The sequence below is a fragment of the Callionymus lyra genome, chromosome 6, assembly GCF_982586985.1.
Source record: "Callionymus lyra chromosome 6, fCalLyr1.hap1.1, whole genome shotgun sequence".
Taxonomy (NCBI): Eukaryota; Metazoa; Chordata; class Actinopteri; order Syngnathiformes; family Callionymidae; genus Callionymus; species Callionymus lyra.
This window is the reverse complement of record NC_141823.1, coordinates 1,634,878-1,658,536: the sequence shown is the minus strand read 5'-3', so window position 1 is coordinate 1,658,536 and position 23,659 is coordinate 1,634,878. Positions and strand designations below refer to the sequence as shown.

Genomic DNA, 23,659 nt, shown 5'->3' with positions numbered 1-23,659 from the left:
CTCTGTAGTATTACTCTGCAGGACTCCGTAGTATTACTCTTCAGGGATCCGTAGTATTACTCTGCAGGGCTCCGTAGTATTACTCTGCAAGGCTCCGTAGTATTACTCTGCAGGACGCTATAGTATTACTCTGCAGGACACTGTAGTATTACTCTGCAGGGCTCCGTAGTATTACTCTGCAGGACGCTGTAGTATTACTCTGCAGTACGCTGTAGTATTACTCTGCAGGGCTCCGTAGTATTACTCTGCAGGACGCTGTAGTATTACTCTGCAGGACGCTGTAGTATTACTCTGCAGGACGCTGTAGTATTACTCTGCAGGGCTCTGTAGTATTACTCTGCAGGGCTCTGTAGTATTACTCTGCAGGGCTCTGTAGTATTACTCTGCAGGACGCTGTAGTATTACTCTGCAGGACGCTGTAGTATTACTCTGCAGGGCTCTGTAGTATTACTCTGCAGGGCTCTGTAGTATTACTCTGCAGGGCTCTGTAGTATTACTCTGCAGGACGCTGTAGTATTACTCTGCAGGACGCTGTAGTATTACTCTGCAGGGCTCTGTAGTATTACTCTGCAGGGCTCTGTAGTATTACTCTGCAGGACGCTGTAGTATTACTCTGCAGGGCTCTGTAGTATTACTCTGCAGGGCTCTGTAGTATTACTCTGCAGGGCTCTGTAGTATTACTCTGCAAGGCTCCGTAGTATTACTCTGCAGGACGCTATAGTATTACTCTGCAGGACACTGTAGTATTACTCTGCAGGGCTCCGTAGTATTACTCTGCAGGACGCTGTAGTATTACTCTGCAGTACGCTGTAGTATTACTCTGCAGGGCTCCGTAGTATTACTCTGCAGGACGCTGTAGTATTACTCTGCAGGACGCTGTAGTATTACTCTGCAGGACGCTGTAGTATTACTCTGCAGGGCTCTGTAGTATTACTCTGCAGGGCTCTGTAGTATTACTCTGCAGGGCTCTGTAGTATTACTCTGCAGGACGCTGTAGTATTACTCTGCAGGACGCTGTAGTATTACTCTGCAGGGCTCTGTAGTATTACTCTGCAGGGCTCTGTAGTATTACTCTGCAGGGCTCTGTAGTATTACTCTGCAGGACGCTGTAGTATTACTCTGCAGGACGCTGTAGTATTACTCTGCAGGGCTCTGTAGTATTACTCTGCAGGGCTCTGTAGTATTACTCTGCAGGACGCTGTAGTATTACTCTGCAGGGCTCTGTAGTATTACTCTGCAGGGCTCTGTAGTATTACTCTGCAGGGCTCTGTAGTATTACTCTGCAGGACGCTGTAGTATTACTCTGCAGGACGCTGTAGTATTAACCGACTACAGCTTGGATATTCTAGTGAGTATAAAATGATTATTTTAGTCACACAATAGAAGAAAATGAAAAAGTGTCGACAACTTTGAGACTGAACTTGTCTACACACTGTTGTGTTGTTCAGTCCAGCGGCGACGAGGCTCTGGACTTCCTGCAGCACCTGTGTGCCAACGACCTGGACGTGCCTGTGGGTCACATGGTTCACACCGGGATGCTGAACAGCAGGGGCGGCTACGAGAACGACTGCAGTGTTGTGCGCATCAGCAAGAACAGGTGTGTGCGACTCTAGAGTTGTGAGTCTCTGATCGACCGACGATGATGTTGTGTTGCAGCTTCTTCATCATCTCACCCACGGACCAGCAGGTCCACTGTTGGTCCTGGATGAAGAAGCACATGCCCTCTGACCCCAACCTGCACCTGGAGGACGTGAGCTGGAAGTACACAGGTGTGAAGTACCTTTGTAGTACTTTATTAATAATGAGTCTGATGTTACTTTCATAGTACTTCATTAATAATGAGTCTGATGTTACTTTCATAGTACTTCATTAATACATGAGTCTGATGTTACCTTCATAGTACTTCATTAATACATGAGTCTGATGTTACCTTCATAGTACTTCATTAATACATGAGTCTGATGTTACTTTCATAGTACTTCATTAATAATGAGTCTGATGTTACTTTCATAGTACTTCATTAATACATGAGTCTGATGTTACTTTCATAGTACTTCATTAATACATGAGTCTGATGTTACTTTCATAGTACTTCATTAATAATGAGTCTGATGTTACTTTCATAGTACTTCATTAATAATGAGTCTGATGTTACTTTCATAGTACTTCATTAATACATGAGTCTGATGTTACTTTCATAGTACTTCATTAATACATGAGTCTGATGTTACTTTCATAGTACTTCATTAATACATGAGTCTGATGTTACTTTCATAGTACTTCATTAATAATGAGTCTGATGTTACTTTCATAGTACTTCATTAATAATGAGTCTGATGTTACTTTCATAGTACTTCATTAATACATGAGTCTGATGTTACTTTCATAGTACTTCATTAATACATGAGTCTGATGTTACTTTCATAGTACTTCATTAATACATGAGTCTGATGTTACTTTCATAGTACTTCATTAATACATGAGTCTGATGTTACTTTCATAGTACTTCATTAATAATGAGTCTGATGTTACTTTCATAGTACTTCATTAATACATGAGTCTGATGTTACCTTCATAGTACTTCATTAATACATGAGTCTGATGTTACTTTCATAGTACTTCATTAATAATAAGTCTGATGTTACTTTCATAGTACTTCATTAATACATGAGACTGATGTTACTTTCATAGTACTTCATTAATACATGAGTCTGATGTTACTTTCATAGTACTTCATTAATACATGAGTCTGATGTTACTTTCATAGTACTTCATTAAAACATGAGTCTGATGTTATTTTCGTAGTACTTCATTAATAATGAGTCTGATGTTACTTTCGTAGTACTTCATTAATAATGAGTCTGATGTTACTTTCATAGTACTTCATTAATACATGAGACTGATGTTACTTTCATAGTACTTCATTAATACATGAGTCTGATGTTACTTTCATAGTACTTCATTAATACATGAGTCTGATGTTACTTTCATAGTACTTCATTAATACATGAGTCTGATGTTATTTTCGTAGTACTTCATTAATAATGAGTCTGATGTTACTTTCGTAGTACTTCATTAATAATGAGTCTGATGTTACTTTCATAGTACTTCATTAATACATGAGTCTGATGTTACTTTCATAGTACTTCACTAATACATGAGTCTGATGTTACTTTCATAGTACTTCACTAATACATGAGTCTGATGTTACTTTCATAGTACTTCACTAATACATGAGTCTGATGTTACTTTCATAGTACTTCACTAATACATGAGTCTGATGTTTCTTTCATAGTACTTCATTAATACATGAGTCTGATGTTACTTTCATAGTACTTCATTAATAATGAGTCTGATGTTTCTTTCATAGTACTTCACTAATACATGAGTCTGATGTTACTTTCATAGTACTTCACTAATACATGAGTCTGATGTTACTTTCATAGTACTTCACTAATACATGAGTCTGACGTTACTTTCATAGTACTTCACTAATACATGAGTCTGATGTTACTTTCATAGTACTTCACTAATACATGAGTCTGATGTTTCTTTCATAGTACTTCATTAATAATGAGTCTGATGTTTCTTTCATAGTACTTCACTAATACATGAGTCTGATGTTACTTTCATAGTACTTCACTAATACATGAGTCTGATGTTACTTTCATAGTACTTCATTAATACATGAGTCTGATGTTACTTTCATAGTAATTCACTACAACATGAGTCTGATGTTACTTTCATAGTACTTCATTAATACATGAGTCTGATGTTACTTTCATAGTACTTCACTAATACATGAGTCTGATGTTACTTTCATAGTACTTCATTAATACATGAGTCTGATGTTACTTTCATAGTACTTCACTAATACATGAGTCTGATGTTACTTTCATAGTACTTCATTAATAATGAGTCTGATGTTACTTTCATAGTACTTCATTAATAATGAGTCTGATGTTACTTTCATAGTACTTCATTAATAATGAGTCTGGTGTTACTTTCATAGTACTTCATTAATACATGAGTCTGATGTTACTTTCATAGTACTTCATTAATAATAAGTCTGATGTTACTTTCATAGTACTTCATTAATACATGAGTCTGATGTTACTTTCATAGTACTTCATTAATAATGAGACTGATGTTACTTTCATAGTACTTCATTAATACATGAGTCTGATGTTACTTTCATAGTACTTCATTAATACATGAGTCTGATGTTACTTTCATAGTTCTTCATTAATACATGAGTCTGATGTTACTTTCATAGTACTTCATTAATACATGAGTATGATGTTACTTTCATAGTACTTCATTAATACATGAGTCTGATGTTACTTTCATAGTACTTCATTAATACATGAGTCTGATGTTACTTTCATAGTACTTCATTAATACATGAGTCTGATGTTACTTTCATAGTACTTCATTAATAATGAGTCTGATGTTACTTTCATAGTACTTCATTAATACATGAGTCTGATGTTACTTTCATAGTACTTCATTAATACATGAGTCTGATGTTACTTTCATAGTACTTCATTAATAATGAGTCTGATGTTACTTTCATAGTACTTCATTAATAATGAGTCTGATGTTACTTTCATAGTACTTCATTAATACATGAGTCTGATGTTACTTTCATAGTACTTCATTAATACATGAGTCTGATGTTACTTTCATAGTACTTCATTAATACATGAGTCTGATGTTACTTTCATAGTACTTCATTAATAATGAGTCTGATGTTACTTTCATAGTACTTCATTAATAATGAGTCTGATGTTACTTTCATAGTACTTCATTAATACATGAGTCTGATGTTACTTTCATAGTACTTCATTAATACATGAGTCTGATGTTACTTTCATAGTACTTCATTAATACATGAGTCTGATGTTACTTTCATAGTACTTCATTAATACATGAGTCTGATGTTACTTTCATAGTACTTCATTAATAATGAGTCTGATGTTACTTTCATAGTACTTCATTAATACATGAGTCTGATGTTACCTTCATAGTACTTCATTAATACATGAGTCTGATGTTACTTTCATAGTACTTCATTAATAATAAGTCTGATGTTACTTTCATAGTACTTCATTAATACATGAGACTGATGTTACTTTCATAGTACTTCATTAATACATGAGTCTGATGTTACTTTCATAGTACTTCATTAATACATGAGTCTGATGTTACTTTCATAGTACTTCATTAAAACATGAGTCTGATGTTACTTTCATAGTACTTCATTAATACATGAGTCTGATGTTACTTTCATAGCACTTCATTAATACATGAGTCTGATGTTACTTTCATAGTACTTCATTAATACATGAGTCTGATGTTACTTTCATAGTACTTCATTAATACATGAGTCTGATGTTACTTTCATAGTACTTCATTAATACATGAGTCTGATGTTACTTTCATAGTACTTCATTAATACATGAGTCTGATGTTACTTTCATAGTACTTCATTAATACATGAGTGTGATGTTACTTTCATAGTACTTCATTAATACATGAGTCTGATGTTATTTTCGTAGTACTTCATTAATAATGAGTCTGATGTTACTTTCGTAGTACTTCATTAATAATGAGTCTGATGTTACTTTCATAGTACTTCATTAATACATGAGTCTGATGTTACTTTCATAGTACTTCACTAATACATGAGTCTGATGTTACTTTCATAGTACTTCACTAATACATGAGTCTGATGTTACTTTCATAGTACTTCACTAATACATGAGTCTGATGTTACTTTCATAGTACTTCACTAATACATGAGTCTGATGTTTCTTTCATAGTACTTCATTAATACATGAGTCTGATGTTACTTTCATAGTACTTCATTAATACTGAGTCTGATGTTACTTTCATATTACTTCATTAATACATGAGTCTGATGTTAATTTCATAGTACTTCATTAATAATGAGTCTGATGTTACTTTCATAGTACTTCATTAATAATGAGTCTGATGTTACTTTCATAGTACTTCATTAATACATGAGTCTGATGTTATTTTCGTAGTACTTCATTAATAATGAGTCTGATGTTACTTTCGTAGTACTTCATTAATAATGAGTCTGATGTTACTTTCATAGTACTTCATTAATACATGAGTCTGATGTTACTTTCATAGTACTTCACTAACACATGAGTCTGATGTTTCTTTCATAGTACTTCACTAATACATGAGTCTGATGTTACTTTCATAGTACTTCACTAATACATGAGTCTGATGTTACTTTCATAGTACTTCACTAATACATGAGTCTGATGTTTCTTTCATAGTACTTCATTAATACATGAGTCTGATGTTACTTTCATAGTACTTCATTAATAATGAGTCTGATGTTACTTTCATAGTACTTCATTAATACATGAGTCTGATGTTACTTTCATAGTACTTCATTAATAATGAGTCTGATGTTACTTTCATAGTACTTCATTAATAATGAGTCTGATGTTACTTTCATAGTACTTCATTAATACATGAGTCTGATGTTACTTTCATAGTACTTCATTAATACATGAGTCTGATGTTACTTTCATAGTACTTCATTAATACATGAGTCTGATGTTACTTTCATAGTACTTCATTAATACATGAGTCTGATGTTACTTTCATAGTACTTCATTAATAATGAGTCTGATGTTACTTTCATAGTACTTCATTAATAATGAGTCTGATGTTACTTTCATAGTACTTCATTAATACATGAGTCTGATGTTACTTTCATAGTACTTCATTAATACATGAGTCTGATGTTACTTTCATAGTACTTCATTAATACATGAGTCTGATGTTACTTTCATAGTACTTCATTAATAATGAGTCTGATGTTACTTTCATAGTACTTCATTAATACATGAGTCTGATGTTACTTTCATAGTACTTTATTAATACATGAGTCTGATGTTACTTTCATAGTACTTCATTAATAATGAGTCTGATGTTACTTTCATAGTACTTCATTAATACATGAGTCTGATGTTACCTTCATAGTACTTCATTAATACATGAGTCTGATGTTACTTTCATAGTACTTCATTAATAATAAGTCTGATGTTACTTTCATAGTACTTCATTAATAATAAGTCTGATGTTACTTTCATAGTACTTCATTAATACATGAGACTGATGTTACTTTCATAGTACTTCATTAATACATGAGTCTGATGTTACTTTCATAGTACTTCATTAATACATGAGTCTGATGTTACTTTCATAGTACTTCATTAAAACATGAGTCTGATGTTACTTTCATAGGACTTCATTAATACATGAGTCTGATGTTACTTTCATAGGACTTCATTAATACATGAGTCTGATGTTACTTTCATAGTACTTCATTAATACATGAGTCTGATGTTACTTTCATAGTACTTCATTAATACATGAGTCTGATGTTACTTTCATACTACTTCATTAATACATGAGTCTGATGTTACTTTCATAGTACTTCATTAATACATGAGTCTGATGTTACTTTCGTAGTACTTCATTAATACATGAGTCTGATGTTACTTTCATAGTACTTCACTAATACATGAGTCTGATGTTTCTTTCATAGTAATTCACTAAAACATGAGTCTGATGTTTCTTTCATAGTACTTCACTAATACATGAGTCTGATGTTACTTTCATAGTACTTCATTAATACATGAGTCTGATGTTACTTTCATAGTTCTTCATTAATACATGAGTCTGATGTTACTTTCATAGTACTTCACTAATACATGAGTCTGATGTTTCTTTCATAGTACTTCACTAATACATGAGTCTGATGTTACTTTCATAGTACTTCACTAATACATGAGTCTGATGTTACTTTCATAGTACTTCACTAATACATGAGTCTGATGTTTCTTTCATAGTACTTCATTAATACATGAGTCTGATGTTACTTTCATAGTACTTCATTAATAATGAGTCTGATGTTACTTTCATATTACTTCATTAATACATGAGTCTGATGTTACTTTCATAGTACTTCATTAATAAATGAGTCTGATGTTACTTTCATAGTACTTCATTAATACATGAGTCTGATGTTACTTTCATAGTACTTCACTAAAACATGAGTCTGATGTTACTTTCATAGTACTTCATTAATACATGAGTCTGATGTTACTTTCATAGTACTTCACTAATACATGAGTCTGATGTTACTTTCATAGTACTTCATTAATACATGAGTCTGATGTTACTTTCATAGTACTTTACTAATACATGAGTCTGGTGTTACTTTCATAGTACTTCACTAAAACATGAGTCTGATGTTACTTTCATAGTACTTCACTAATACATGAGTCTGATGTTACTTTCATAGTACTTCATTAATACATGAGTCTGATGTTACTTTCATAGTACTTCATTAATACATGAGTCTGATGTTACTTTCATAGTACTTCACTAATACATGAGTCTGATGTTACTTTCATAGTACTTCACTAATACATGAGTCTGATGTTACTTTCATAGTACTTCACTAATACATGAGTCTGATGTTACTTTCATAGTACTTCACTAATACATGAGTCTGATGTTACTTTCATAGTACTTCACTAATACATGAGTCTGATGTTTCTTTCATAGTACTTCATTAATAATGAGTCTGATGTTTCTTTCATAGTACTTCATTAATACTTGAGTCTGATGTTACTTTCATAGTACTTCACTAATACATGAGTCTGATGTTTCTTTCATAGTACTTCATTAATAATGAGTCTGATGTTTCTTTCATAGTACTTCACTAATACATGAGTCTGATGTTACTTTCATAGTACTTCACTAATACATGAGTCTGATGTTTCTTTCATAGTACTTCATTTATAATGAGTCTGATGTTTCTTTCATAGTACTTCATTAATACATGAGTCTGATGTTACTTTCATAGTACTTCATTAATAATGAGTCTGATGTTACTTTCATATTACTTCATTAATACATGAGTCTGATGTTACTTTCATAGTACTTCATTAATACATGAGTCTGATGTTACTTTCATAGTACTTCATTAATACATGAGTCTGATGTTACTTTCATAGTACTTCACTAAAACATGAGTCTGATGTTACTTTCATAGTACTTCATAAATACATGAGTCTGATGTTACTTTCATAGTACTTCACTAATACATGAGTCTGATGTTACTTTCATAGTACTTCACTAATACATGAGTCTGATGTTACTTTCATAGTACTTCACTAATACATGAGTCGGATGTTTCTTTCATAGTACTTCATTAATACATGAGTCTGATGTTTCTTTCATAGTACTTCATTAATACATGAGTCTGATGTTACTTTCATAGTACTTCATTAATACATGAGTCTGATGTTACTTTCATAGTACTTCACTAATACATGAGTCTGATGTTACTTTCATAGTACTTCATTAATACATGAGTCTGATGTTACTTTCATAGTACTTCACTAATACATGAGTCTGATGTTACTTTCATAGTACTTCATTAATACATGAGTCTGATGTTACTTTCATAGTACTTCACTAATACATGAGTCTGGTGTTACTTTCATAGTACTTCACTAAAACATGAGTCTGATGTTACTTTCATAGTACTTCACTAATACATGAGTCTGATGTTACTTTCATAGTACTTCATTAATACATGAGTCTGATGTTACTTTCATAGTACTTCATTAATACATGAGTCTGATGTTACTTTCATAGTACTTCACTAATACATGAGTCTGATGTTACTTTCATAGTACTTCACTAATACATGAGTCTGATGTTACTTTCATAGTACTTCACTAATACATGAGTCTGATGTTACTTTCATAGTACTTCACTAATACATGAGTCTGATGTTACTTTCATAGTACTTCACTAATACATGAGTCTGATGTTTCTTTCATAGTACTTCATTAATAATGAGTCTGATGTTTCTTTCATAGTACTTAATTAATACATGAGTCTGATGTTACTTTCATAGTACTTCACTAATACATGAGTCTGATGTTTCTTTCATAGTACTTCATTAATAATGAGTCTGATGTTTCTTTCATAGTACTTCACTAATACATGAGTCTGATGTTACTTTCATAGTACTTCACTAATACATGAGTCTGATGTTACTTTCATAGTACTTCACTAATACATGAGTCTGACGTTACTTTCATAGTACTTCACTAATACATGAGTCTGATGTTACTTTCATAGTACTTCACTAATACATGAGTCTGATGTTTCTTTCATAGTACTTCATTAATAATGAGTCTGATGTTTCTTTCATAGTACTTCACTAATACATGAGTCTGATGTTACTTTCATAGTACTTCACTAATACATGAGTCTGATGTTACTTTCATAGTACTTCATTAATACATGAGTCTGATGTTACTTTCATAGTAATTCACTACAACATGAGTCTGATGTTACTTTCATAGTACTTCATTAATACATGAGTCTGATGTTACTTTCATAGTACTTCACTAATACATGAGTCTGATGTTACTTTCATAGTACTTCATTAATACATGAGTCTGATGTTACTTTCATAGTACTTCACTAATACATGAGTCTGATGTTACTTTCATAGTACTTCATTAATAATGAGTCTGATGTTACTTTCATAGTACTTCATTAATAATGAGTCTGATGTTACTTTCATAGTACTTCATTAATAATGAGTCTGGTGTTACTTTCATAGTACTTCATTAATACATGAGTCTGATGTTACTTTCATAGTACTTCATTAATAATAAGTCTGATGTTACTTTCATAGTACTTCATTAATACATGAGTCTGATGTTACTTTCATAGTACTTCATTAATAATGAGACTGATGTTACTTTCATAGTACTTCATTAATACATGAGTCTGATGTTACTTTCATAGTACTTCATTAATACATGAGTCTGATGTTACTTTCATAGTTCTTCATTAATACATGAGTCTGATGTTACTTTCATAGTACTTCATTAATACATGAGTATGATGTTACTTTCATAGTACTTCATTAATACATGAGTCTGATGTTACTTTCATAGTACTTCATTAATACATGAGTCTGATGTTACTTTCATAGTACTTCATTAATACATGAGTCTGATGTTACTTTCATAGTACTTCATTAATACATGAGTCTGATGTTACTTTCATAGTACTTCATTAATACATGAGTCTGATGTTACTTTCATAGTACTTCATTAATACATGAGTCTGATGTTACTTTCATAGTACTTCATTAATACATGAGTGTGATGTTACTTTCATAGTACTTCATTAATACATGAGTCTGAGGTTATTTTAATAGTACTTCATTAATAATGAGTCTGATGTTACTTTCGTAGTACTTCATTAATAATGAGTCTGATTTTACTTTCATAGTACTTCATTAATACATGAGTCTGATGTTATTTTCATAGTACTTCATTAATAATGAGTCTGGTGTTACTTTCATAGTACTTCATTAATAATGAGTCTGATGTTACTTTCATAGTACTTCATTAATAATGAGTCTGATGTTACTTTCATAGTACTTCATTAATACATGATTCTGATGTTACTTTCATAGTACTTCACTAATACATGAGTCTGATGTTACTTTCATAGTACTTCATTAATACATGAGTCTGATGTTACTTTCATAGTACTTCACTAATACATGAGTCTGATGTTACTTTCATAGTACTTCATTAATACATGAGTCTGATGTTACTTTCATAGTACTTCACTAATACATGAGTCTGATGTTACTTTCATAGTACTTCACTAAAACATGAGTCTGATGTTACTTTCATAGTACTTCACTAATACATGAGTCTGATGTTACTTTCATAGTACTTCACTAATACATGAGTCTGATGTTACTTTCATAGTACTTCATTAATACATGAGTCTGATGTTACTTTCATAGTACTTCACTAATACATGAGTCTGATGTTACTTTCATAGTACTTCACTAATACATGAGTCTGATGTTTCTTTCATATTACTTCATTAATAATGAGTCTGATGTTTCTTTCATAGTACTTCACTAATACATGAGTCTGATGTTTCTTTCATAGTACTTCACTAATACATGAGTCTGATGTTTCTTTCATAGTACTTCATTAATAATGAGTCTGATGTTTCTTTCATAGTACTTCACTAATAATGAGTCTGATGTTACTTTCATAGTACTTCACTAATACATGAGTCTGATGTTACTTTCATAGTACTTCATTAATACATGAGTCTGATGTTACTTTCATAGTACTTCACTAATACATGAGTCTGATGTTACTTTCATAGTACTTCATTAATACATGAGTCTGATGTTACTTTCATAGTACTTCACTAATACATGAGTCTGATGTTACTTTCATAGTACTTCACTAAAACATGAGTCTGATGTTACTTTCATAGTACTTCACTAATACATGAGTCTGATGTTACTTTCATAGTACTTCACTAATACATGAGTCTGATGTTACTTTCATAGTACTTCATTAATACATGAGTCTGATGTTACTTTCATAGTACTTCATTAATACATGAGTCTGATGTTACTTTCATAGTACTTCACTAATACATGAGTCTGATGTTACTTTCATAGTACTTCACTAAAACATGAGTCTGATGTTACTTTCATAGTACTTCACTAATACATGAGTCTGATGTTACTTTCATAGTACTTCACTAATACATGAGTCTGATGTTACTTTCATAGTACTTCATTAATACATGAGTCTGATGTTACTTTCATAGTACTTCATTAATACATGAGTCTGATGTTACTTTCATAGTACTTCACTAATACATGAGTCTGATGTTACTTTCATAGTACTTCATTAATACATGAGTCTGATGTTACTTTCATAGTACTTCACTAATACATGAGTCTGATGTTACTTTCATAGTACTTCACTAATAATGAGTCTGATGTTTCTTTCATAGTACTTCATTAATACATGAGTCTGATGTTACTTTCATAGTACTTCATTAATGATGAGTCTGATGTTTCTTTCATAGTACTTCACTAATACATGAGTCTGATGTTACTTTCATAGTACTTCATTAATAATGAGTCTGATGTTTCTTTCATAGTACTTCATTAATAATGAGTCTGATGTTTCTTTCATAGTACTTCATTAATACATGAGTCTGATGTTTCTTTCATAGTACTTCACTAATACTTGCTTCTGTCTTCAGCCTTGAATCTGATTGGTCCTCGAGCCATGGACGTGTTGGCTGAACTCTCTTACGTGTCAATGACTCCGGATCACTTCCCCTCCATGTTCTGTAAAGTAAGACTCGTGATGGAGAGTCACGTCCTGGTGACTCATGGGTTGACTCTCCTGTGTGTGTGTGTGTGTGTGTGTGTGTGTGTGTGTGTGTGTGTGTGCAGGAGATGAGCGTGGGCTACGCTAACGGGATCCGAGTCATGAGTATGACTCACACGGGTGAACCGGGCTTCATGCTCTACATCCCCATCGAGGTCGGTTCTTCTTCTTCTTCCTGTGGGCGGCAGCTTCTCTGACCTCTGACCTCTGTCGCCCCCTACAGTACGCCCTGCATGTCTACAACGAGGTCATGTCTGTGGGTCAGAAGTACGGCATCAGGAACGCAGGATACTACGCTCTCCGCAGCCTCCGCATCGAGAAGTTCTTCGCCTTCTGGGGTCAAGACCTGGACGCCTTCACAACACCCCTGGAGTGTGGCCGCGAGTTCAGGGTCAAGCTGGACACGGTCAGTCTACACTTGAAGCTAGTACTTGTACTACAAACACTTGAAGCTAGTACTTGTACTGCAAACACATGAAGCTAGTACTTGTACTTCAAACACTTGAAGCTAGTACTTGTACTGCAAACACTTGAAGCTAGTACTTGTACTACAAACACTTGAAGCTAGTACTTGTACTGCAAACACTTGTAGCTTGTACTTGTACTACAAACACTTGAAGCTATTACTTGTATTACAAACACGTGTAGTTAGTATTTGTATTATAAACACTTTTAGCTAGTACTTGTACTACAAACACTTGAAGCTAGTACTTGTATTTCAAACACTTGTAGCTTGTACTTGTACTACAAACACTTGAAGCTAGTACTTGTATTACAAACACTTGTAGTTAGTATTTGTATTATAAACACTTTTAGCAAGTACTTTTACTACAAACACATGAAGCTAGTACTTGTACTGCAAACACTTGTAGCTAGTACTTGTACTGCAAACACTTGAAGCTAGTACTTGTATTACAAACACTTGTAGTTAGTATTTGTATTATAAACACTTTGGCTAGTACTTGTACTACAAACACTTGAAGCTAGTTCTTGTATTACAAACACTTGTAGCTAGTACTTGTACTACAAACACTGCTGCTGCTAGTACTCAGACATGTGCTGCAGTACTAAGACGTGCTGCAGTACTCAGACGTGCTGCAGTACTAAGACGTGCTGCAGTACTCGTAGTACTAGTACTCGTGTGCTCTCTGCAGGGTCGTGGGTTCGTGGGCCGCGAGGCGCTGCTGCAGCAGCGACAGGACGGCGTGTTCCGCAGGTTCGTGATGCTGGTTCTGGAGGACCACGACACGGAGCTGGACCTGTGGCCCTGGTGGGGCGAGCCCATCTACAGGAACGGTCAGCTCGCCGGCGCCACCACCAGCAGCGCCTTCAGCTACACCCTGGACCGCCACGTGTGCCTGGGCTTCGTGTCGCCGCCGCCGGGCCCCGAGGGTCTGCCCACGCCCTTCACGCCCGACTTCATCAACCGCGGCGACTACGAGGTGGACATCGCGGGTCAGAGGTACCAGGCCCGGGCCAAACTCTACCCCTTCAGCTCGCTGTTCGCGCAGCACAAGCGCGAGCTCCCATGATGCACTCCTGCAGCGCCCCCCCGAGGAGAGCGGAGGAACCGTTCAACCGTGCAATACAAGTGCCTTCTTCAGCGGGAGGGAATCGACCCGACGACCTTCGGAGAAGAACTGAGTCACTCCGTCGAAGCTTTATTTAAAACTGCTCGTTTGCACCGTTTGAATGAAAGAAACTTTCAACGTTTGTCTCACAACTTTATTCAAATACATCCAGTAACTAAACGTGTTCTCGTTTGATTGACACCTGTCACGCCACCTTCACAGCCGACGGGCCTTCCTGGGCCGACAGCCGTTGTGCGGCACCGGAGTGTTGTCTGTGATGGACACGACCTCCAGACCTCCCATGAGCAGCCCCTTGATGGCCGGCTGAGGGTCAGAGGTTGAGTGACAGGAGAGTTAAAAATATCACATTATTATTGTCGTTACACAAATACCATCAGAAACTTTTCTTTATGTAAAAACCTTAAAGTTTAATTATTAAAGTGTAAAAATGAACAAACAAAGGATTGAATAAACAAACACTTTTAACTCACCTGACGACCAGGACCGAGACCTTTGACCACAACACGCACGAACTCCACTCCCTTCTTGGACGCTTTCTGACGACAATCAAGAGACGAAACATTTTAATCAGAGACGATTAAAAGGATATATTAGTAGTATTGTTGTGATAGTGTAGTAACAAGTATATATATGTGTAGTATTGTCCAGTACTTGACTCTGGTGTTGTGATAGTGTAGTAACAAGTATATATGTGTAGTATTGTCCAGTACTTGACTCTGGTGTTGTGATAGTGTAGTAACACGTATATATGTGTAGTATTGTCCAGTACTTGACTCTGGTGTTGTGATAGTGTAGTAACAAGTATATATGTGTAGTATTGTCCAGTACTTGACTCTGGTGTTGTGATAGTGTAGTAACAAGTATATATGTGTAGTATTGTCCAGTACTTGACTCTGGTGTTCTGATAGTGTAGTAACAAGTATATATGTGTAGTATTGTCCAGTACTTGACTCTGGTGTTGTGATAGTGTAGTAACAAGTATATATGTGTAGTATTGTCCAGTACTTGACTCTGGTGTTGTGATAGTGTAGTAACAAGTATATATGTGTAGTATTGTCCAGTACTTGACTCTGGTGTTGTGATAGTGTAGTAACAAGTATATATGTGTAGTATTGTCCAGTACTTGACTCTGGTGTTGTGATAGTGTAGTAACAAGTATATATGTGTAGTATTGTCCAGTAATTGACTCTGGTGTTGTGATAGTGTAGTAACAAATATATATGTGTAGTATTGTCCAGTACTTGACTCTGGTGTTGTGATAGTGTAGTAACAAGTATATATGTGTAGTATTGTCCAGTACTTGACTCTGGTGTTGTGATAGTGTAGTAACAAGTATATATGTGTAGTATTGTCCAGTACTTGACTCTGGTGTTGTGATAGTGTAGTAACAAGTATATATGTGTAGTATTGTCCAGTACTTGACTCTGGTGTTGTGATAGTGTAGTAACAAGTATATATGTGTAGTATTGTCCAGTACTTGACTCTGGTGTTGTGATAGTGTAGTAACAAGTATATATGTGTAGTATTGTCCAGTACTTGACTCTGGTGTTGTGATAGTGTAGTAACAAGTATATATGTGTAGTATTGTCCAGTACTTGACTCTGGTGTTGTGATAGTGTAGTAACAAGTATATATGTGTAGTATTGTCCAGTACTTGACTCTGGTGTTGTGATAGTGTAGTAACAAGTATATGTGTGTAGTATTGTCCAGTACTTGACTCTGGTGTTGTGATAGTGTAGTAACAAGTATATATATGTGTAGTATTGTCCAGTACTTGACTCTGGTGTTGTGATAGTGTAGTAACAAGTATATATGTGTAGTATTGTCCAGTACTTGACTCTGGTGTTGTGATAGTGTAGTAACAAGTATATATGTGTAGTATTGTCCAGTACTTGACTCTGGTGTTGTGATAGTGTAGTAACAAGTATATATGTGTAGTATTGTCCAGTACTTGACTCTGGTGTTGTGATAGTGTAGTAACAAGTATATATATGTGTAGTATTATCCAGTACTTGACTCTGGTGTTGTGATCGTGTAGTAACAAGTATACATATGTAGTATTGTCCAGTACTTGACTCTGGTGTTGTCATAGTTTAGTAACAAGTATATATGTGTAGTATTGTCCAGTACTTGACTCTGGTGTTGTCATAGTTTAGTAACAAGTATACATATGTAGTATTGTCCAGTACTTGACTCTGGTGTTGTGATAGTTTAGTAACAAGTATACATATGTAGTATTGTCCAGTACTTGACTCTGGTGTTGTCATAGTTTAGTAACAAGTATATATGTGTAGTATTGTCCAGTACTTGACTCTGGTGTTGTCATAGTTTAGTAACAAGTATATATGTGTAGTATTGTCCAGTACTTGACTCTGGTGTTGTGATAGTGTAGTAACAAGTATATATTTGTAGTATTGTCCAGTACTTGACTCTGGTGTTGTGATAGTATAGTAACAAGTATATATGTGTAGTATTGTCCAGTACTTGACTCTGGTGTTGTGATAGTATAGTAACAAGGATATATGTGTAGTATTGTCCAGTACTTGACTCTGGTGTTGTGATAGTGTAGTAACAAGTATACATATGTAGTATTGTCCAGTACTTGACTCTGGTGTTGTGATAGTTTAGTAACAAGTATACATATGTAGTATTGTCCAGTACTTGACTCTGGTGTTGTCATAGTTTAGTAACAAGTATATATGTGTAGTATTGTCCAGTACTTGACTCTGGTGTTGTCATAGTTTAGTAACAAGTATATATGTGTAGTATTGTTCAGTACTTGACTCTGGTGTTGTGATAGTGTAGTAACAAGTATATATTTGTAGTATTGTCCAGTACTTGACTCTGGTGTTGTGATAGTATAGTAACAAGTATATATGTGTAGTATTGTCCAGTACTTGACTCTGGTGTTGTGATAGTATAGTAACAAGGATATATGTGTAGTATTGTCCAGTACTTGACTCTGGTGTTGTGATAGTGTAGTAACAAGTATATATGTGTAGTATTGTCCAGTACTTGACTCTGGTGTTGTGATAGTATAGTAACACTAGTAACTGCTTTCATTTGTTTTCAAACAAAATATGTCCAAACATCAGCTTTAAAAGCTGCTGGACTCACTGTATCCTCTCGTCCTCAGTCATCTCACTGGAGAACGTAACGACTATTTAAAAACTATTATTTTCGTTTCTCTTCAGACGCATGTTCATGTGTGTTTGACCCTGACACGGGTCACCAGTACAAACCTTGCCCGCGGACAGTCCTGCGGTCTGAGCGGCGACCGGCGTCGACTTCTTGGAGTTCTTGAAACCTTCAGATCCGCACGACGTCCGGATCAGCGCCTGTCCAGAACTGTCCGTCACCATGATTTGTGTGCTGCGGGGAGATGACATCACAGATGACATCACAGATGACATCACAGATGAAATCACAGATGACATCACAGATGACATCACAGATGACATCATAGATGACATCACAGATGACATCATAGATGAAGTCACAGATGACATCACAGATGACATCACAGATGACATCACAGATGACATCACAGATGAAGTCATAGATGACGTCATAGATGACATCATAGATGACATCACAGATGACATCACAGATGACATCACAGATGAAATCACAGATGACATCACAGATGACATCACAGATGACATCACAGATGACATCACAGATGAAGTCACAGATGACATCATAGATGACATCACAGATGACATCACAGATGACATCACAGATGAAATCACAGATGACATCACAGATGACATCACAGATGACATCACAGATGAAGTCATAGATGACGTCATAGATGACATCACAGATGACATCACAGATGAAGTCATAGATGACGTCATAGATGACATCACAGATGACATCACAGATGAAGTCATAGATGACGTCATAGATGACATCACAGATGACATCACAGATGACATCACAGATGAAATCACAGATGACATCACAGATGACATCACAGATGACATCACAGATGAAGTCATAGATGACGTCACAGATGACATCACAGATGACATCACAGATGAAATCACAGATGACATCACAGATGACATCACAGATGACATCACAGATGACATCACAGATGAAATCACAGATGACATCACAGATGACATCACAGATGACATCACAGATGAAGTCACAGATGACATCACAGATGACATCACAGATGAAATCACAGATGACATCACAGATGACATCACAGATGACATCACAGATGACATCACAGATGACATCACAGATGACATCACAGATGACATCATAGATGACATCACAGATGACATCATAGATGAAGTCACAGATGACATCACAGATGACATCACAGATGACATCACAGATGACATCACAGATGACATCACAGATGACATCACAGATGACATCACAGATGAAGTCATAGATGACGTCATAGATGACATCATAGATGAAGTCACAGATGACATCATAGATGACATCACAGATGACATCACAGATGACATCACAGATGAAATCACAGATGACATCACAGATGACATCACAGATGACATCACAGATGACGTCATAGATGACATCATAGATGACATCACAGATGACATCACAGATGAAATCACAGATGACATCACAGATGACATCACAGATGACATCACAGATGAAATCACAGATGACATCACAGATGACATCACAGATGACATCACAGATGAAGTCACAGATGACATCACAGATGACATCACAGATGAAATCACAGATGACATCACAGATGACATCACAGATGACATCACAGATGAAGTCACAGATGACATCACAGATGACATCACAGATGAAATCACAGATGACGTCACAGATGACATCACAGATGACATCATAGATGAAGTCATAGATGAAGTCATAGATGACATCATAGATGACATCACAGATGACATCACAGATGAAATCACAGATGACATCACAGATGACATCACAGATGACATCACAGATGACATCATAGATGACATCATAGATGAAATCACAGATGAAGTCATAGATGACATCACAGATGACATCACAGATGACATCATAGATGAAGTCACAGATGAAGTCACAGATGACGTCATAGATGAAGTCACAGATGAAGTCATAGATGACGTCATAGATGAAGTCACAGATGACATCACAGATGACATCATAGATGAAGTCACAGATGACATCACAGATGACATCATAGATGACATCATAGATGAAATCACAGATGAAGTCATAGATGACATCACAGATGACATCACAGATGACATCATAGATGAAGTCACAGATGAAGTCACAGATGACATCACAGATGAAGTCACAGATGACATCATAGATGAAGTCACAGATGACATCATAGATGAAGTCACAGATGACATCATAGATGAAGTCACAGATGACATCATAGATGACATCATAGATGACATCATAGATGACATCACAGATGACGTCATAGATGAAGTCACAGATGACATCACAGATGAAGTCACAGATGACATCACAGATGACATCACAGATGACGTCACAGATGACATCACAGATGACATCATAGATGACATCATAGATGACATCACAGATGACGTCATAGATGAAGTCACAGATGACATCACAGATGAAGTCACAGATGACATCACAGATGACATCACAGATGACGTCACAGATGACATCACAGATGACATCACAGATGACATCATAGATGAAGTCACAGATGAAGTCACAGATGACGTCATAGATGAAGTCACAGATGACATCACAGATGAAGTCACAGATGACATCATAGATGACATCATAGATGAAGTCACAGATGACATCATAGATGACATCATAGATGAAGTCACAGATGACATCATAGATGACATCATAGATGAAGTCATAGATGACATCATAGATGAAGTCATAGATGAAATCACAGATGACATCACAGATGAAGTCACAGATGACATCATAGATGACATCATAGATGAAGTCACAGATGACATCATAGATGACATCATAGATGAAGTCACAGATGACATCACAGATGACATCATAGATGACATCACAGATGACATCACAGATGACATCACAGATGAAGTCACAGATGACATCATAGATGACATCATAGATGAAGTCACAGATGACATCATAGATGACATCATAGATGAAGTCACAGATGACATCATAGATGACATCACAGATGAAGTCACAGATGACATCATAGATGACATCACAGATGAAGTCACAGATGACATCATAGATGACATCATAGATGACATCATAGATGACATCATAGATGACATCATAGATGAAGTCACAGATGACATCACAGATGACATCATAGATGAAGTCACAGATGACATCACAGATGAAGTCACAGATGACATCATAGATGACATCATAGATGACATCACAGATGACATCATAGATGACATCATAGATGAAGTCACAGATGACATCACAGATGACATCATAGATGAAGTCACAGATGACATCATAGATGACATCATAGATGAAGTCACAGATGACATCACAGATGACATCATAGATGAAGTCATAGATGACATCATAGATGAAGTCATAGATGACATCACAGATGACATCACAGATGATATCACAGATGACATCATAGATGACATCACAGATGATATCACAGATGACATCATAGATGACGTCATAGATGAAGTCACAGATGAAATCACAGATGACATCATAGATGACATCACAGATGAAGTCACAGATGACATCACAGATGACATCATAGATGAAGTCACAGATGACATCATAGATGACATCATAGATGACATCATAGATGAAGTCACAGATGACATCATAGATGAAGTCACAGATGACATCACAGATGACATCATAGATGACATCATAGATGACATCATAGATGAAGTCACAGATGACATCACAGATGACGTCATAGATGAAGTCACAGATGACATCATAGATGACGTCATAGATGACATCATAGATGACATCACAGATGAAGTCATAGATGACATCACAGATGACAACATAGATGAAGTCATAGATGACATCACAGATGACATCATAGATGAAGTCATAGATGACATCACAGATGACATCATAGATGAAGTCACAGATGACATCATAGATGAAGTCATAGATGACATCACAGATGACATCACAGATGACGTCATAGATGAAGTCATAGATGACATCACAGATGAAGTCACAGATGAAGTCACAGATGACATCACAGATGACATCATAGATGAAGTCACAGATGACGTCATAGATGACATCATAGATGAAGTCACAGATGACATCACAGATGACATCATAGATGAAGTCATAGATGACATCATAGATGACATCACAGATGACATCATAGATGACATCATAGATGAAGTCACAGATGACATCACAGATGACATCATAGATGACATCACAGATGACATCATAGATGAAGTCACAGATGACATCATAGATGACATCATAGATGAAGTCACAGATGACATCATAGATGACATCATAGATGAAGTCACAGATGACATCACAGATGACATCATAGATGAAGTCATAGATGACATCATAGATGAAGTCACAGATGACATCACAGATGACATCATAGATGACATCACAGATGACATCATAGATGACATCACAGATGACATCATAGATGACATCATAGATGAAGTCACAGATGACATCATAGATGACATCATAGATGAAGTCACAGATGACGTCACAGATGACATCATAGATGAAGTCATAGATGACATCATAGATGAAGTCACAGACGACGTCACAGATGACATCATAGATGACATCATAGATGAAGTCACAGATGACATCATAGATGACATCATAGATGAAGTCACAGATGACATCATAGATGAAGTCACAGATGACGTCACAGATGACATCATAGATGAAGTCATAGATGACATCATAGATGAAGTCACAGACGACGTCACAGATGACATCATAGATGACGTCACAGATGACATCATAGATGAAGTCACAGATGACGTCACAGATGAAGTCACAGATGACATCATAGATGAAGTCATAGATGACATCATAGATGAAGTCACAGATGACATCATAGATGAAGTCACAGATGACATCATAGATGAAGTCACAGATGACATCATAGATGAAGTCACAGATGACATCATAGATGAAGTCACAGATGACATCATAGATGAAGTCACAGATGACATCATAGATGACATCATAGATGAAGTCACAGATGACATCACAGATGAAGTCACAGATGACATCACAGGCTCCTGAACCGATGTTTCACTCACTTGTTGTACGTGGCTTTGATGTGAGCGATCGCCAGCTCCTCGAACTTCATTCCTCTCCACCGGAGTGGACTCTCCTGACCCGGCATCGGAGGGAAGTGACTGTGTGGGGGAGACACAGGAGTGACGTCATCAGCATCAGACAGTCTCATTGAAATGCGACGAACCTGAAGTTCTTGCTCTGTTCTTTACTCTCCTGCCGCCTGGTGGAGCTGCTGTGCAACGTCCTCTGTCTGCGGAACAAACACACCTGACGTCATCGTGAAGGTTTCATCTCGGCGCGACATTATGACGTCACTGGTAACGCTTTAGCATTAGCATCGACTAGCAAACGCCGCGGTTATCGATACTTACAACTGTCTGGCGCTGGTGTCGAGCGGCGACATCTGTCTGCAGATGTTCCCCGCAGAGTTGAGGAGCAAACATCTGAACATCTTCAATCTTCTGTGTTTCGTCACAACTAACGTGACATTGACGCTCGCGGCGCAGCGCACGG

General features: G+C 36.0%; 3 protein-coding genes across 4 annotated transcripts in view; 2 read left to right on the top strand and 1 right to left on the bottom strand.

The window, feature by feature from the left end:
* Positions 1-15,070, top strand: part of pdpr (pyruvate dehydrogenase phosphatase regulatory subunit) — a 22,627-nt gene extending 7,557 nt beyond the window's left edge. For both annotated transcript variants that reach the window (XM_087793368.1, XM_087793369.1), the window contains exons 13-18: positions 1,449-1,597; positions 1,657-1,769; positions 13,189-13,283; positions 13,385-13,474; positions 13,543-13,725; positions 14,474-15,070. In XM_087793368.1, coding sequence (XP_087649494.1) covers positions 1,449-1,597; positions 1,657-1,769; positions 13,189-13,283; positions 13,385-13,474; positions 13,543-13,725; positions 14,474-14,851 — 1,008 coding nt within the window. In that variant the 3' untranslated portion in view covers positions 14,852-15,070. The remainder of the gene's footprint in view (positions 1-1,448; positions 1,598-1,656; positions 1,770-13,188; positions 13,284-13,384; positions 13,475-13,542; positions 13,726-14,473) is intronic.
* Positions 15,023-23,659, bottom strand: mrps11 (mitochondrial ribosomal protein S11). Its single transcript, XM_087793371.1, has 6 exons — positions 23,518-23,659; positions 23,331-23,396; positions 23,167-23,265; positions 18,154-18,283; positions 15,382-15,447; positions 15,023-15,214 (listed from the first exon to the last, which is right to left on the bottom strand). Exons 1-6 carry the CDS (start codon positions 23,595-23,597, stop codon positions 15,107-15,109), a joined length of 549 nt encoding a protein of 182 aa, XP_087649497.1. The 5' UTR covers positions 23,598-23,659; the 3' UTR covers positions 15,023-15,106.
* On the top strand, positions 20,714-22,049 carry LOC148076163 (uncharacterized; the record flags this gene model as incomplete). Its single annotated transcript, XM_087793099.1, has 2 exons — positions 20,714-21,358; positions 22,038-22,049. Coding segments are annotated over 2 exons (657 nt in total), but the record flags the coding sequence as incomplete, so codon positions are not given.